The 14,643-nt window shown below is 41.4% G+C and overlaps 2 protein-coding genes across 4 annotated transcripts; one reads left to right on the forward strand and one right to left on the reverse strand.

Annotated features, from left to right (window-relative positions):
- Nucleotides 1-3,503: 3,503 nt before the first annotated feature.
- Nucleotides 3,504-5,991, reverse strand: spi1a (Spi-1 proto-oncogene a). 3 transcript variants are annotated; one of them, XM_012880216.3, is made up of 5 exons: nucleotides 5,717-5,991; nucleotides 5,131-5,224; nucleotides 4,873-5,057; nucleotides 4,205-4,331; nucleotides 3,504-4,098 (listed from the first exon to the last, which is right to left on the reverse strand). In XM_012880216.3, exons 1-5 carry the CDS (start codon nucleotides 5,741-5,743, stop codon nucleotides 3,788-3,790), a joined length of 744 nt encoding a protein of 247 aa, XP_012735670.2. In that variant the 5' UTR covers nucleotides 5,744-5,991; the 3' UTR covers nucleotides 3,504-3,787. The 3 variants fall into 3 exon arrangements, with proteins under 3 accessions (XP_012735670.2, XP_012735669.2, XP_021163131.2); XM_012880215.3 differs by having other exon boundaries at nucleotides 4,205-4,364; nucleotides 5,717-5,985; XM_021307456.2 differs by lacking the exon at nucleotides 5,131-5,224 and having other exon boundaries at nucleotides 4,205-4,364; nucleotides 5,717-5,986.
- A 3,616-nt stretch (nucleotides 5,992-9,607) lies between these two features.
- On the forward strand, nucleotides 9,608-13,151 carry si:ch211-87j1.4 (transmembrane protein 178B). Its single transcript, XM_012880217.3, has 4 exons — nucleotides 9,608-10,483; nucleotides 10,948-11,061; nucleotides 11,179-11,316; nucleotides 12,309-13,151. Exons 1-4 carry the CDS (start codon nucleotides 10,096-10,098, stop codon nucleotides 12,554-12,556), a joined length of 888 nt encoding a protein of 295 aa, XP_012735671.1. The 5' UTR covers nucleotides 9,608-10,095; the 3' UTR covers nucleotides 12,557-13,151.
- The last annotated feature ends 1,492 nt before the right edge of the window (nucleotides 13,152-14,643 follow it).

The following is a 14,643-nucleotide window of genomic DNA, read 5'->3' on the forward strand; positions in this document are numbered from 1 at the left end:
TACTACATTTGGAATGAAAGATTTCTCATAAAGATTTCCTGCATCTTCCATGTACCGATCCGTTGTGGTGAAGAGAGAGCTGAGCCAAAAGGCCAAGCTCTCGATTTACCGGTCGATCTACGTTCCTACCCTCATCTATGGTCACGAGCTTTGGGTCGTGACCGAAAGAACGAGATCCCGGATACAAGCGGCCGAAATGAGTTTTCTCCGTAGTGTGTCTGGGCTCTCCCTTAGAGATAGGGTGAGGAACTCAGTCATCCGGGGAAGACTCAGAGTAGAGCCGCTGCTCCTCCACGTCGAGAGGAGCCAGTTGAGGTGGCTCGGGCATCTGGTCAGGATGCCTCCTGGACGCCTCCCTGGTGAGGTGTTCCGGGCACGTCCCACCGGGAGGAGGCCCAGGGGAAGACCCAGGAAACGCTGGAGGGACTATGTCTCCCGGCTGGCCTGGGAACGCCTTGGGATTCCTCCTGAGGAGCTGGCCCAAGTGGCCGGGGAGAGGGACGTCTGGGCCTCCCTACTGAAGCTGCTACCCCCGCGACCCGACCCCGGATAAGCGGAAGAAATCGGACGGATTTCTCATAAATGTACTTAGTTGCTCTTGCTGCTCTGTATCGCCTTCCAGAGGGGAGCCTAAAACTATTCCCAAAATAGGTGATGACCTGGGTCCCCTACAAGTTGCTTGGCTTTTTGTTTTTACTTTATGAATGAAATCTTTTCATTCATGTAGTTTACATTTGCAGTATATTTATAATTATCCATCCGTCCAACATCCCAGCATATGTTGGGACAAAGTCGGTGCCGTACTTAATGTATTCTCAGAGGTACAGAATTGTTCCACATACATGTACGATCTGTTTGCAGCTGCAGTTCCTTGACCAGAACTCTATTATTGAATTATTTGTTTTCATGGCGCTTTAAATTGGCAACCAAATGCTTTAGTTTTCCACTCTGAGGAACTTATCCGTTGGTGTGAGCCTTGCAGAAATATTCATACCTCTTGAACTTTTCCAGTCTTAGTCACATTGGTACATAACTGTGAAATTGAAGGAAAGTTATATGTGGTTTTTAGAACACTTTACCAAGCAAAAATCTTAAAAGTGTGTGCGTTAGGATTGAACACCTTTTACTTTGACAGCCTTCTATACACCCAGATTCAATCATAAATGGTCTCATGAATGTTGATGTGTATGAAAAATGGGTCAGCTGATCTTTTTTTTTCATGCTGAAATGGCAACCACAGAAAAAAGCCAAAGAGACCGCGAAAAAAAAAATTCATAGAGGAGTTTATTAAATGTGTAAATCAGACATAAAAAGTAAACTTGATCGCTGTTTAAAATGTGGCATGACAGCCTCATGCAGCGGCGCTCTGTGTTGAAAGCTCTGAGGCTGTTTGTTCAGATCAACATTCTGACGAGAGAGAGACCAGGAAAAAAAAAGAGGTTCCACAGACTTTAGAGAAGCTGGTAGACTTATGAACACTTCACCTCGCCTCTGCTGCGTCTCCCCTCATCTTTACCACACCGCTGCACCACTACAAACATACAGACACACAAATCCAGATTTTTTTTTCATATCGCAGGTTGTGTATGTCAATTAGTTTGCATTTTTATAATCGTACGTGTAAACTGCAAACCTACTGTTGCCTCTATTCATCAGTTCCTGTTCTCCTCTGTATGTTGGGCGTGCTGTGGGCCCTGAGGCACATTTTCTGTTTACACGTTGACATGGAAGTATCAATAGAGACTGAACAAGCCATAGGGTGTCATTCAACCCATCGTCAATAAAATAAGTATGGCCAAACTGCAAACCTACTACACCTGATACCTAAACTGACAGACAAGGGTCACATTGATCATAGAAGCAGAACATAGCTCCCAGGTAATAGTTGTGCACTTATAAAACCTGGTTTTGGTGGAAGAGGGGCAAGAGGACAGCCAGTGTAGTAAGGTTGTCATTAGAAATCCTGTTTATAGTTTACCACAAATCACTTACAGAATTCTGCAAACATATGGATGAGGGTGATCTGGTCAGATGAGACCAATACAATTTCTTTTGGCCTACATGCAAAACGAAATAAGTGGAGGAGAACTAACACTGCACGCCATCCTGAACACACTACCCTATAGCTATGAAAAATGCTGCAGGGTTGCTTTCCTTTAGCATGGACAGAAAAGCTGGTCAGAGTTCATGAGTAGATGGATGAGGTTCAATACAAGCCAATCCTAAAATATTTAGTATCTAGATCTGCAAAGTTGGCAGAGGGGATAAATGCAAAGGCAGGCCACACTTTTCAGATATTTATTTATGAGAAAGAAGGTGAAAACTATGCCTCCTTTTCCTTCCTGTTCACCATAATGTCCTACTTTAAGCAGTTCACTTCCTAAATAATACACTGGAGTTTGTAGTTGTTACATGTCAAAAGGGAATAACCTCAAGTCGTTTGAATAGTCTTGCAAGGCACTATAAACATGTATTTTGTTATGTTTCCTTTCATATGACTATTATGAATTCCAAGATGTGGAAATTTTTTGATGCTTTATAGATTGCACTGCTTGACGTTTTTGGGGGGCGAGAGAGATTTGGGATGCCCACCCACTATGGCGTAAGGACCCTCTGCAGAGCGAGACCGAAGCTTTTTTAAAGTCATTTTTCAACTCTGATCTTTAGAAGCGTCTGAAGAGGAAGCTTTTGAATCCTTGTCATTCTTTTATAACCTGATTTTGGTATGTTTTATTTTAAAGGATATATTTTATCCATTTTTACTCAAAAACCTCCTCTCCTGGAGTTGTTCTTTTGGTAAGTGTCTTTCCATCCTCCAATACAATTTCTGGTTCTTGACTGGGTGATAATATAACAGCATGAGCTTTTAAGGTGATTTAGTTTTAACTCCCTCCCGTAGTCACAGCGTAGGTCCCAGTAGGGGACAAAGAGGGTGTCTTGTGTAAATAAATACAGATTTTAAAGTCCGTAAACTGTGGGAAAACTGCTCTTCCTAAACAGAAAAAGCACAGAAGCCCCTCTTAGTGGCCGTATAGTGATCCTGGCTACGTTCTAAGCTGGTCCCTCCATCCCGTCACTCATCCTAAATCTCTTGTTATTTCTTAGGGTCTTATATCTGGAGAAGCCGTGCAGATTTTATATTTTATTTCAGCTTTATTTCTTATTTGTTTTTATATAAATTAATATTTGTATTTTAAATCCCACCCACCCTAGTAAGCGTGTTGCACCGTTTATCCTCAGCTAGCATATGTAAAATCTCCAGAGTAGGTTAAATGGGTGTCACTTCTGCTGGGGCCTTTCAGGTTTATCTGATCAACTATAGCACTCACTGGTTACATTTGATAACAAGGACCAGCCTTGGGTCGAATAGGGCCTAGGTCAGCAGGTTAATTTGCCAGTGACAAAGAAAACAGTATTTTGTTGGCAAGTTCTAAAAAATCCAAACATTGCAAGTCGCATACTCTCAAACAGGCACATTAACAATCTAAAGTTAATTGAGTATATCATGAGTACACAACGTGGTATTTATTTACACATAAGACAGCTACATTGTCTGTGTTTTTACAAAAAAAAATTCAAACTTCTCATACAAAAACACACTTTGAGAGAAGAATAAAATGGTCTACATGGATGTTAACAAATGCCAGAAGGAAAACCACACGATGGAATTACAAATAAATAGAAAAAGAATTGCCAGAAAGATAAAAACTTGCAAATCTACGTATAAAACTGAATTTTGGGAAATTTAGTGATCCGAGTATTATAACAGACAGCCGTTGATTCTTCCTCAGGCGTGACAGTGACGTAAATAGAGGTTCTTGAGCACCTCGTCACTAAACTGGTAAGTTAGCTTCTTCTTCACTTTTTTAATCTCTCCTGTTTTGCCATAGTTCCTCAAGGCTCTGGCCATTTTTTGGTAGGTCATTTTTTTGCGGTTTCCTTTCTGAATGCCCCAGTGGGTCGCCAGAGCCTCTTTGTGTTTGGTGGAGAACTGGAAGATGCCCTTGTCCTGGTCCACCCACCAAATGCTCTCACTCATGTCGCCCTTTCTTAGCAGGTCCAGGAGGAACTGGTACAGGCGGATTTTCTTCTTGTTGCCTTGGATGCAAAATCACATTTGTCAGCATTGATTTTGTTTGTTTTTTTAAGATTTCAGGTAAAATAAAATTCAGACTGTTTATGTCACATCTTAGGAGATATTCACCTGGGTCTTTCCTAAAGGGGCAGTAGTCTTCATACTCATCCTCCCCCTCTGACACTTGCAGCGGGGGACTGACAGCTCTCTGATCCTCCTCTGTGTAGTACCGTCGAGGTGAGGCCAACGGCGGGTACTGGTAGCACAGGGATGGGGTGTAATATGGGATCTTTAGGGGAAATTTAAAGCATTTCATAAAGTCTTAAAAAAAAAAAAGATTTTGCAATCACTCTCTGTCTGATATTTTTGCTTAAACACAGCTATTGTCCTAAAAGAGGAAGTTGCTCTGCCAAAATAGATTCCAGTGCTCAGCAACAACACGTGGTGTGGATGACATTTCAGTAAAAATGTCCCAGGCTTTTCACAACATGGATGCTGGTTGCTGAAGTTACAGTCTGCTTTAAAATCCCTGTTTTCACGAAAATAACTTCAGATCGTTTTGGCTTTATATGTGCGGCAGATTCTGATTAAAAGTCTGAGGATGTTCTGAAACCCGAGAAACAGCTGAAACAAAATCCGAAAACTTCAGGCATTAAAATGTTTAAATGTGTGAGAAACTGTCAGGAATCAACTAGGTGTTTTCTACCTTAGATTAGCAATTAAAACAGGCTTTGGTCATATTCTGACTTATCTATCTATACTTGTGTCACCCATACATTTCCCACACCCAAACTCACTTGTGATGACAGGGTGAGCGGAGCCAGCGGGGGCTCTAGGTGAAGGTGCAGAGACTCGGCGCTGAGGGGGAAAGGTTGAATGAGCTGCTGAGGAGACACCGCCTGCAGCTCCGTCAGGTGATTCACAGGGGAGCCCTCGTAGTCCGGCGGCTGGGCGCGATCCGGGTGGAATGGCCATCTGTTGTCTGAAAAGTGACAGACATTAAAGCTGTGTGACAAATCATCGCCTTATTACAGAGGTAAATCCCATCTTCTCACCTTCGTAAATCTCCCCCACACCACCCAGGTAGGGGTACAGGTCAATAGGTGCTCGATAAGTCTCCGGCTCTTGTGGAAGAGCGTCCTCTGATGTCTATTGGAGATTTAAAATAAAAATAAAAAGGCTTTGTTCCGATAAAAGTTTTATCATTGACCAGAGGTGTGGAATCCGGCTTCAGAAAAGTAAAAACCCAGCCTGGTTTTCCTTCCTGCTGTTCACTTAGCCAGGTGATTTTAGACCCCGTCTATGTTGAGGAGCTGGAAATGCAAATGTTTGGAACTAATCTCTGGATCTTTTAACTTTCTGAACCACCTCTGTCGTCGTTAACCCGCCCTAATTAAAAAATACCCTCAACATATCTGAATTGACTCTAGGTTAAACGTCATTGCCTAAATGATAAGCATATATCCTCCTAGACCACACATACAGATAAAATTCAGGTTTACCAATCCGTTTACTCAACTCTTTGTTAGCCAGACTTCCAATAAACGTTAAAAACAATCAGTGAACTCTCCCAAAACCTCCCAAACTTTCTACTCGTCCTTCCTTCTAACTGACATAACACAATAAAATAGCAGCACTTACCGGCGTTATGACAAAGCCATCCATCATGTAAACAAGGCAGCATGAGAGTCTCGACTTTTACAGCTTGTGATAAAAGTTATGTTTTTCCTATTGCTTCACTGAGAAACACGCAATGTCGACTTCAACGGGCAAAAATGGGAACTGAAAGTGAGAAATCAGCTAAGCTGGACCCTATGCACTCTGCATTCATAACACCCAATTGTCAAAACTCATATGATCCCCTAGTTCCTGGTGGTCACTGATTGGTCTTAAATGCATTTCCTGCATGTGAAAACGGTCACACAGCTGACAACCTTTTGAATTAGTTAGTTTTTAAATGTTCAGATGTACTCCAGCCAGGCACAAACCTATTCACAGTTTGATTAGAGGCATTAAAATGTAACTGTGTTATCATACATTTAATGAAACAAGTTTGCATGCTTCAACTCTACCTGAACATCAGCTCCAACCGTGCTGTGATATGATTGCAGCAACTGTTACCTTTGATAAATCGTCACTTTTTTCCACACAGGTTTTATAAGTGAGCAGCTTCCCCCTGCGGTGGACAACGGTTGATTAGTTGATCTCTTATGCACAGACTTATTGATGATCACACCTCAGCATGATTAACTCAGGTAGGTTTTAAAAATATATGTATATTTTATTGTTTTACATACTGCTTGCAGTATGCTGAAACCAAAAGCGAAGTTTGGATTCTGGCTTGTTCCCCTTTTAGTTTGGCATTCTGGTTTTAATAGAGGAAGTTCTGACCATGAGAATGAAACCAGTGAAAACATGACTGAAATGGTCTGAGGCTCCATGTTGCTTTGAGTCCCTTTCCAAGCAAGCGCGAGGGGGTAAAAATGTTAAATAAAAAGAGGAACTACTTATGTGCATGTTGTAAAAAAATATCTGAGGTAGACCATTTCAATTTACATGTATAATCAGTTTGAGATAAAAAAAAAAAGGGTTTGTGACGTGGAAATAAAATGCAGGTTTTCTTTAAGTTTATCAGGTCAGCTGGAGGCAAATCATTAATGATTTTTGTATGAATATATATATGTATGTATATTAAAAAAGAATCTCAGAGAGGGTGAGTCTATAAGATCTAATGAACAGGAGGGGTTTCCCTCATTTTAAAGGCTGCATGAGACAACAGTTTCATTAAGAAGAAACATGATTCAGAATTTAAAATGAATGTACTGACTGATTGGTGAGCTGGGCAATGCCAGTTTAAACTTTACCAAACGTCTAAAAACAGGATCTAGAAATGTTGACATCTTTTCTCGTTATTACGGTTTACATGGGATAAAATGAAAAAAAAAACAACAACTGTATATTTGTGTAACACAATACACGTCTTACCAAATCCAGCATCCAATAGATGTAAGAGAATATATAGAATAAATGTAACAGATTATTTTTCTTGTTTAGACAAAGTTCAAACAGCCAGTGTTACTGAATACGCTGGGTTGCATTGGTGCACATATGATGAATTATTAGCACATTTGTAAAACAAAGTGCTAAGCTAATGTCTTTATTATGGAATATGTTAATAATTTTAAGAGGACAATTATTAACTGCAATATGCATGTTTTACGTGAGGCAGCATGACTCTTTAAGTTAAAAAGTCTACATGCTGGCACAGAAATATTTGAGATATATATATATATATATATATATATATATATATATATATATATATATATATATATATATATATATAAACACACACACACACACACACACACACACACACACACATTAAATTACCTCTAGTGTGTCACCCAGTGTTGTTGTCATGTGGAAGAGGTATTTGTCAAAATCAGTCATGCTAATCACCTTCAGTGATCAGTCAGTTTTATTTAAAGTAAAGAATTGAAATAAGCACTAAATTAATGGGTATTTTTTTGTTTACTGGGCGTAATGTGAACCATTTCAAATTCTTTTCACATTGCAGCCTGTTAATGGAATTATTAAAGCAAAATCACCCCTGACCTATCTTCTTGGAAAGATTTAAGCAGTTGCACTCAGGGAGAAGACGGCTACTCTTACCCTGATGAAAACAAGGTCAACGCTTGCGTATTTTCTGTGTGTGACTGTAAATGTTTGGGTTTAAATTGTTTGGATTACGTCGGCTCCGGTCAGCCGATATAGCAGAGTATGAGAAGGAGGTAGGCAAAGATTAGGAGGAGACCAGAACTGAGAGCGGACGAGAAGGCAGGTTGCAGCCTAACCAGGGGTGTGATTACTTTGTCTCTGCTCTGATTCTCAATAAAGAGCTGGAATTTGATGGAATCACAGTTTCCTTTTATTCAATAAGTAACTAGGGAATCAGTTATCTTTATTTCCCACAATATTTTGCGAGCCAGCCCAGATTCCCTGACCGACGGAACCCAGAGGAGATCCATGACAGGAGTGGCTTTGCAGGCCCGGGAAGAAAGTCTTCTGGCGTCCGATACCCCGACAGCTTAAAGGGACGAGAAGAGGACTCGTGGTCCAGGGAGTTTCTGGAACGTCCGAACCAACCTTCTTTTCTGAGATGGTGATAAACAAACTCTAATGTAAACTTTTGGGCTTTTATGTGAAAGACCAATACAAAGCAGTGCATATTTACAAAATGGAAGCCATAGGACCCGTAGTAAGAAAAAAAAAATCAAATAAAAAAATCTGGTAATTGTGGCATGCATTTGTATTCAGTTCCCCTAAGTCAATACTTTGAACCAACTTCCACCACATTTACAGCTGCAGGTCTTTTGACGTATGTCTCCACCAGCTTTTCACTTCCAGAAACCTCTGACCATTCTTGTTTACTAAATGGCAGAAATATCCAGGTTAGCTGGAAAAGGTCTGTGAACATCCCAACCCCCACCAATAAATAAATAATAAAGTCATGTGTAATCTGTGTGCATTCTGAGCCGGTGTCTCACCATTTTTTTATGGCAACACAGGGTGACAATAAATATTCTTGATTCTAATACATGGATATGTGGATGGTGTTTCCTGGGGGATGTGGAGTGTTAATGTTTCACCACGCATAACGTTTTGGGTGTAGGCCAACAGTTTTGTTTTTGCCTGATCACCTTCTGGCACATGTTTGTTGTGAACCCTACATGCCTTTTGGCAAGCTTGTCTTTCTTATTGTCCCTCTTAACACTTGTTCTGTCAACACATCCTCCCACCTGAGCTGCAGATTTCTGCAGCTTTGGCAGAATTACCATGAATCTGCTGTAGGTAAAAGTCCACAGACAAGTCTTGGTAAGTGAGCAATTGAGCTATACTCCTTTTTTGAATTTTTGTGTGTGTGTGTATATGAAAAGCAAATTAAACAGTGCTCCATGAGATAGATGTTTCAAGCGTGTTATATTGTTTTATAACCTGAACCTGCTTTAAACTTCTCCATAACCTTGTGGTCTGCTTCGTTGCCTTTATGATTCTCTTTCGTTTTGCTACTGTTCCCCAACAGGACTCAGAGGCTCTCGCAGGATAGCTGCAAATATACTGAGAGGTTCTAATTCAGTCTTCTGAGAGTAGAGCAGATGGTGACACTGAATTCTCTGCATGAAAGTAAAAGGGGCTGAAGGCAAAATATTTTCTTTCCAGTACACATCCATAATGTAATAAAAGTTCAAGGGGTGTGAATACTTTTCCAAGGCATTAGGTGCATGCAATCATGATCACATATCAATCGTCATCACCCCCACCTTTTGCTCTGAACTCTGATTTTTTTCTCTCTCTCTAACTGCATCTACAGGATAATTTAAGGCAGTTATCTGTACGACTCTGCTGGAATGGAAATTTACCAGAAGCGATCTATTGGATGTGATGAAACGGTTTCCTGTACATTACACAAAGGAAGCAAGGCCCTTTGTGGGGCTTTAATATTGGTCTGCCTTTCAGTGTTTTAAAGACAGCAGCAGCAGCTGTTTTTATTCAAGAGATGATCCATTAAAGGAAGGAGGCAGGATACATCGTCTTGAGTGGCTTTGGCAGGCTCTGGAAATCTCTTCCTACACACCATGGTCCTCGGTGCAGTAAGTGCAGCTCTGGGGCGACTGTTTCCAAATACTCGCTCTGTCTCCATCTGCTGGAAAGAGCTGCTGGACCCGACCAGTATCCGGGATACACCGAGCTCAGATGCATAAAGGAGACACAGCCAAAATAGCGGATCGAGGCCCCAGTTTCTTTTTCTCTTTTTAAATAATGTGGTCAGTTTACATGGTAGAAAATTGGGAGAAATGAGGGCTTCTCCTCTGCCTTCTCCGCCTCTCGGATTTGCACGTATCGCCGAATTTCCTCCACACCGCAGCCAGTGAAAGCAGCAGCATCCAGGGAGCCAGAGTCCCCCGCCGTCCTCCCGTGAAACCGTCACGGCGCCGAGGCCAAAAGCGCATGGGAACATGGCTGCTATGAGGACTTTGACCGTGGCGGGGCTGTTTTTGGCGTTCTGCGCGCTGGGCTTGATCGCCGTGGCGATCAGCACCGACAACTGGTACGAGACGGACGCCCGGCGACACCGGGAGCGCTGCAAGAATTACTCCAACAAAAGGAACGACCCAGGCTACATCTACATCTCCAACAACAACCTCCCGCTCCGCATGCTGCCGAGGGAGAAGCACGCAGAGAGGAAGGGCGACATTCTGCTGCGGGCCAAGAGGCACTTCTTGCCTCCCGCGTCGGCCATGGAGTCCCTCTGCAGTCGACACTTTAACTCCACCATCACCGGGCTGTGGAGAAAGTGCCACCGGGAGGGATTCGACCTGGAGACGGAGGATTTGATCTTTAAAGGTCTGCACGCTTATTTATTTGGTGTTCTAATGGTACCGATTTAATCGTTGGGGTCGTGTGTGTATGTTTGTGTGTGTGAGACGCTTCGCTGTATATATTCGCTATCCAAGGTGCTGATGCTGCGCACAGCCCATCAAGGCCTCTACGCAGCAACCACAACACGGAGTACAGTTACAACGTAATCGACGAGCTGTGTTTTCTTTCTTTTTTTTTTTTTTTTCAAGCACAAAGGGGGTGAGCTGTAGTAACAGGAGCTTGGAGATGCGTGCAGAAAGCTACTCTACAACAGTGTGGGTGGATGATCGGGTGGGTGGTGGTGGAAGAGAGGGGGGTTGGGGTGCTGAGAGCTGTATTGTGGAGAGGAAGAGGGGGAGGGAGGGCAGCAGAGAGCCTTGTGACATCCTTCCCATCTGATCTGAGTGCTAATGCGAGGCATCCTCTTTGTGTTTTGTTCACATCCCCAGGATTGGTTCCGCGCTGCACAACCATAAAATACTACTACTCTTCTGCAGCGCTGCCCAGAAACCTGCCAATCAATCTAACAAAGACCATCAGGCAGGATGAGTGGCACGCACTCCGTGAGTAGACGTCAGAATTTTTTTTTTTTTGTTATATGAATTTGATTATTTGCTGTAAAAAGATGCACAGTCTTATGCCATGTGTTGTGCGTTGTTCTCCCCCCTTTCCCCCAACAGACCTCCAGAGGATGACTGCCAGCTTCATTGGCATGGCCATATCCATCATCCTGTTTGGCTGGATCATAGGCGTGCTGGGCTGCTGTCAGGAGCACGATCTGATGCAATATGTGGCTGGACTCCTCTTCCTCATGGGAGGTAAGATAGTCTATGGGGCAAAAAAAAAAAAAAAAAAAAAAAGAAGAAGAAAAATAACTACTATGACTCGCCACAGCGGGGCAGTGTGGTATCTCTGCAATTGAGAGTGGTTTTAAATGTCTCATCAGAGGGGACGAAATCGGCCGCATTGGCCTCGTTGCCCATTAGAAATGATACGTGAGTGTGTCCACCATTTTGGGAAAGGCAAAAACGTGATGTTTACTAAAGGAAAAAAAACAACAACAACACACACACCTTCACCTAATCTTGCTCAATATGTTTTAAATATAGTGATATATGTTAATTTCATTCCTGGTGCCAGGAATCATTTCGAGGGAAATGAACGATATCCGCAATTCAGTATGAGAAAATAACTTAAAGTGAGCCTAATTTAATTTATAGTTTGTTAAGGGGCAAGGAATAACTTAGGAAATTGAGAATAGTTTTAGGGTAGTTTTGATGGACGGACGGAGAGATAGATAGATAGATAGATAGATAGATAGATAGATAGATAGATAGATAGATAGATAGATAGATAGATAGATAGATAGATAGATAGATAGATAATTTGCTCTATATAGAATTACAACAATATGGAAACATTGTGCACAGCCATAATCGCTGAAGACTATGTCCATGTTATTAAAACAAAGAAAATCCAGTAGGCTATACAAGTTTGAAGACATTGTTTTAAGTGGTTCATAGTTCCAGGGTGGTTCACATGTTCTTGACATTTGAAACAGTTTCAGATCTATGACTGAAAAGATCCTGGCCACTTTGGTTTTGGCCTGCGTATAGGACCTTGTAAATGTAAATGTTTTCACAATTTTAAACTCTTATAGGCTCTTCGGAATTGAGCCTTGAACAGCTAAGCCCCTGCAACCGCACTGTTTTTTGATTTGATATCTGAACCCTCATGCAGTATCTACTCTTCTTTGCCTATAAAATTGTTTTTTGATTATGTCTGACTTGGCTTCTTTGCTCTCCGTCAGGGACATGCTGCATAATCTCCCTCTGCACATGCGTGGCCGGGATCAACTTTGAACTGTCCCGCTATCCCCGCTACATGTTTGGTATACCGGAGGACATCAGTCACGGTTACGGCTGGTCCATGTTCTGTGCTTGGGGCGGACTCGGCCTGACGTTGCTGGCAGGCTTCCTGTGCACACTGGCTCCTTCCCTCTACCCTCCACACACTCCAGTGGCTCACAAGCCCAGACAGGAGAACGGCTGCGTGTGACAGGGCGTGACCACCCAAACAGATGCTTGTCTCATCCTGAAACAGTACTGAGCCTCGCTCCGCAGACAGTTTCATCCAGGGTCTCTGAGAGCCCTTAGACAGAGAAAAAGCACAGGCTCCCAGACAGACAAAATGATAAAGAGAAGGCATTTGACTGAAGTTCAGTTCATCTGGTGCTTTTTTTCTGAATGAACTCGTATGTGTCATTGCTTGCTCTCCAAGAGGGGGACATGATCATTTCTTCCTATAAATTCTGCTACATCGAGATGAAGAGAAATGGAAAAAGATAAGCTGGCAGAAGTTCAATAGCACAACTTTGAAATAAACTGTACTGAAGAGAAAATTATTGATGTGCATCACCACATTTCAAAGGGCAACTGTGTATCATTATGTACCCATTAAAAACTATAAATATGTACATGTACTTTTTGAAGTGTATGTATGCAGATGCATTTGTGTTTATTCAAGGAAAAAAATATGAGCATTAAGACCAAACTGTGTTTGAGGGAAACGTTTTGTTTGTTCTCGAGGTCTTACCTTCATCAAGATATTTTTTTGGAAAAAAATAAAAAATAAAAGAGCCATGCAAAACTAATGTTTGCTGCGAAAGAACAACAAAACAAAACATTAAACTGACATATAAATGTTTTATAGATGCAATTTATACTGATGTGGTGTCCCGTCTGTTTCAGGAGGCAGAGAAACAGCTTGAACTTCTCTTACTGTAATGAGCAGCTGCCCCAGAATACAGGCCAGCAGCCAGAACATGACATGAGTCAGAAACCTGAACACAATTATAAAAGCCACAAAAATAGATTAGCTATTTCAAATAAGACAGGAACAAGTAGTGAAGTAATTCCCTGCTGTCTGTCAGAGGTAAATAAAACCCAATTTTATATACAACACTGACGCCTAAAATATGCTAAAATACTTTTTAAAAAATCCAACATCTGGTAAATTTTCTTTGGTGATTTAGCCATACATGTAAAGCCAGTTGTATTCATTACATTCTCTCCTTCTATTTTATTTCCATAAAAAATGAAATAAGTTCAGTTAAAAGCCTTCTTTAACACAAACAGTATGCAGCCCCCACCCTCCCTTGAAGTGTTTCCGTGTTGTAAAACAAAAACCCCATTGTGCACAAAGGCTTCTTTTGCATTGTAACTCTGATTAATGTTAATTGGGTAAAAAGTCAGGCAACGTTTCAGGTGAACCGCTTTACTTTCTGTTATTTGCAGTGAAAATGAATATGAAATGTATTCACTTCAATTTATGTTTTGTTGTAAAACCACTATTTAGCAAAGAGAACAGTTTGTGGCTAAATGTAGCAGTGAAATATCAGTAACTGCACAAAATGCAGAACTGATGGAACGACTAAGCGTAGTTCCTCTGTCCACATCTAGAGGGCGCCTCAGGTCTTCATGGTTCAGTGTTTACACAACAAAACAAACAAATTAAGTAATTCATTAAAAAACAGTAGGTTTATAAACATTTAAAAACCCTGCAAAGCAATTCATCACTTTAGTTGTCTCTGTAATAATTGTTTTTTGACTCCATTCATTCATCCCTATGTACCTTTGTTACCAGGTCCATGTTCAGCATCCCCTTTTAACACAGTTTTGCTAAACTTTACATCACTTACTAAAGAAAAAGTATGTTTGCTGTAATAACAACGAGATATAGAATATTTGTGGCCTTACTTTCTTACTGACCCTTACTTTCTTTTTAATCTTTAAATGAGTTGTGTCAAATTCATAATAGACGTTGCTTTAGTGCTGTTGTCAACTGAAATATCCTAAAGGTCCATGAAGAACTTCAAAAAAATATTTGTTACCAAGTGGATCAATCTTTAGATTTTCATTACACATGCTGGTAAACATAACGCCTGGTCGAAGTTGTCACTCTGCTATACAAATAACAGCAGAGCCACTAACACATGATGTCTTTAACAGACCTTTCTGACAGAAACGCATCTTTTGCAGGCTTTTTGCTCAGTGCAGAGAGGAGCGGGGTCAAAGCTTTCTTAGATCAACTGGGTTCAACATTCCTGACCTTTCTTTGTTTGTCCTAAATGTGTGTATGAGCGG

This window comes from Fundulus heteroclitus, chromosome 2, assembly GCF_011125445.2.
Source record: "Fundulus heteroclitus isolate FHET01 chromosome 2, MU-UCD_Fhet_4.1, whole genome shotgun sequence".
NCBI classification, from domain to species: domain Eukaryota; kingdom Metazoa; phylum Chordata; class Actinopteri; order Cyprinodontiformes; family Fundulidae; genus Fundulus; species Fundulus heteroclitus.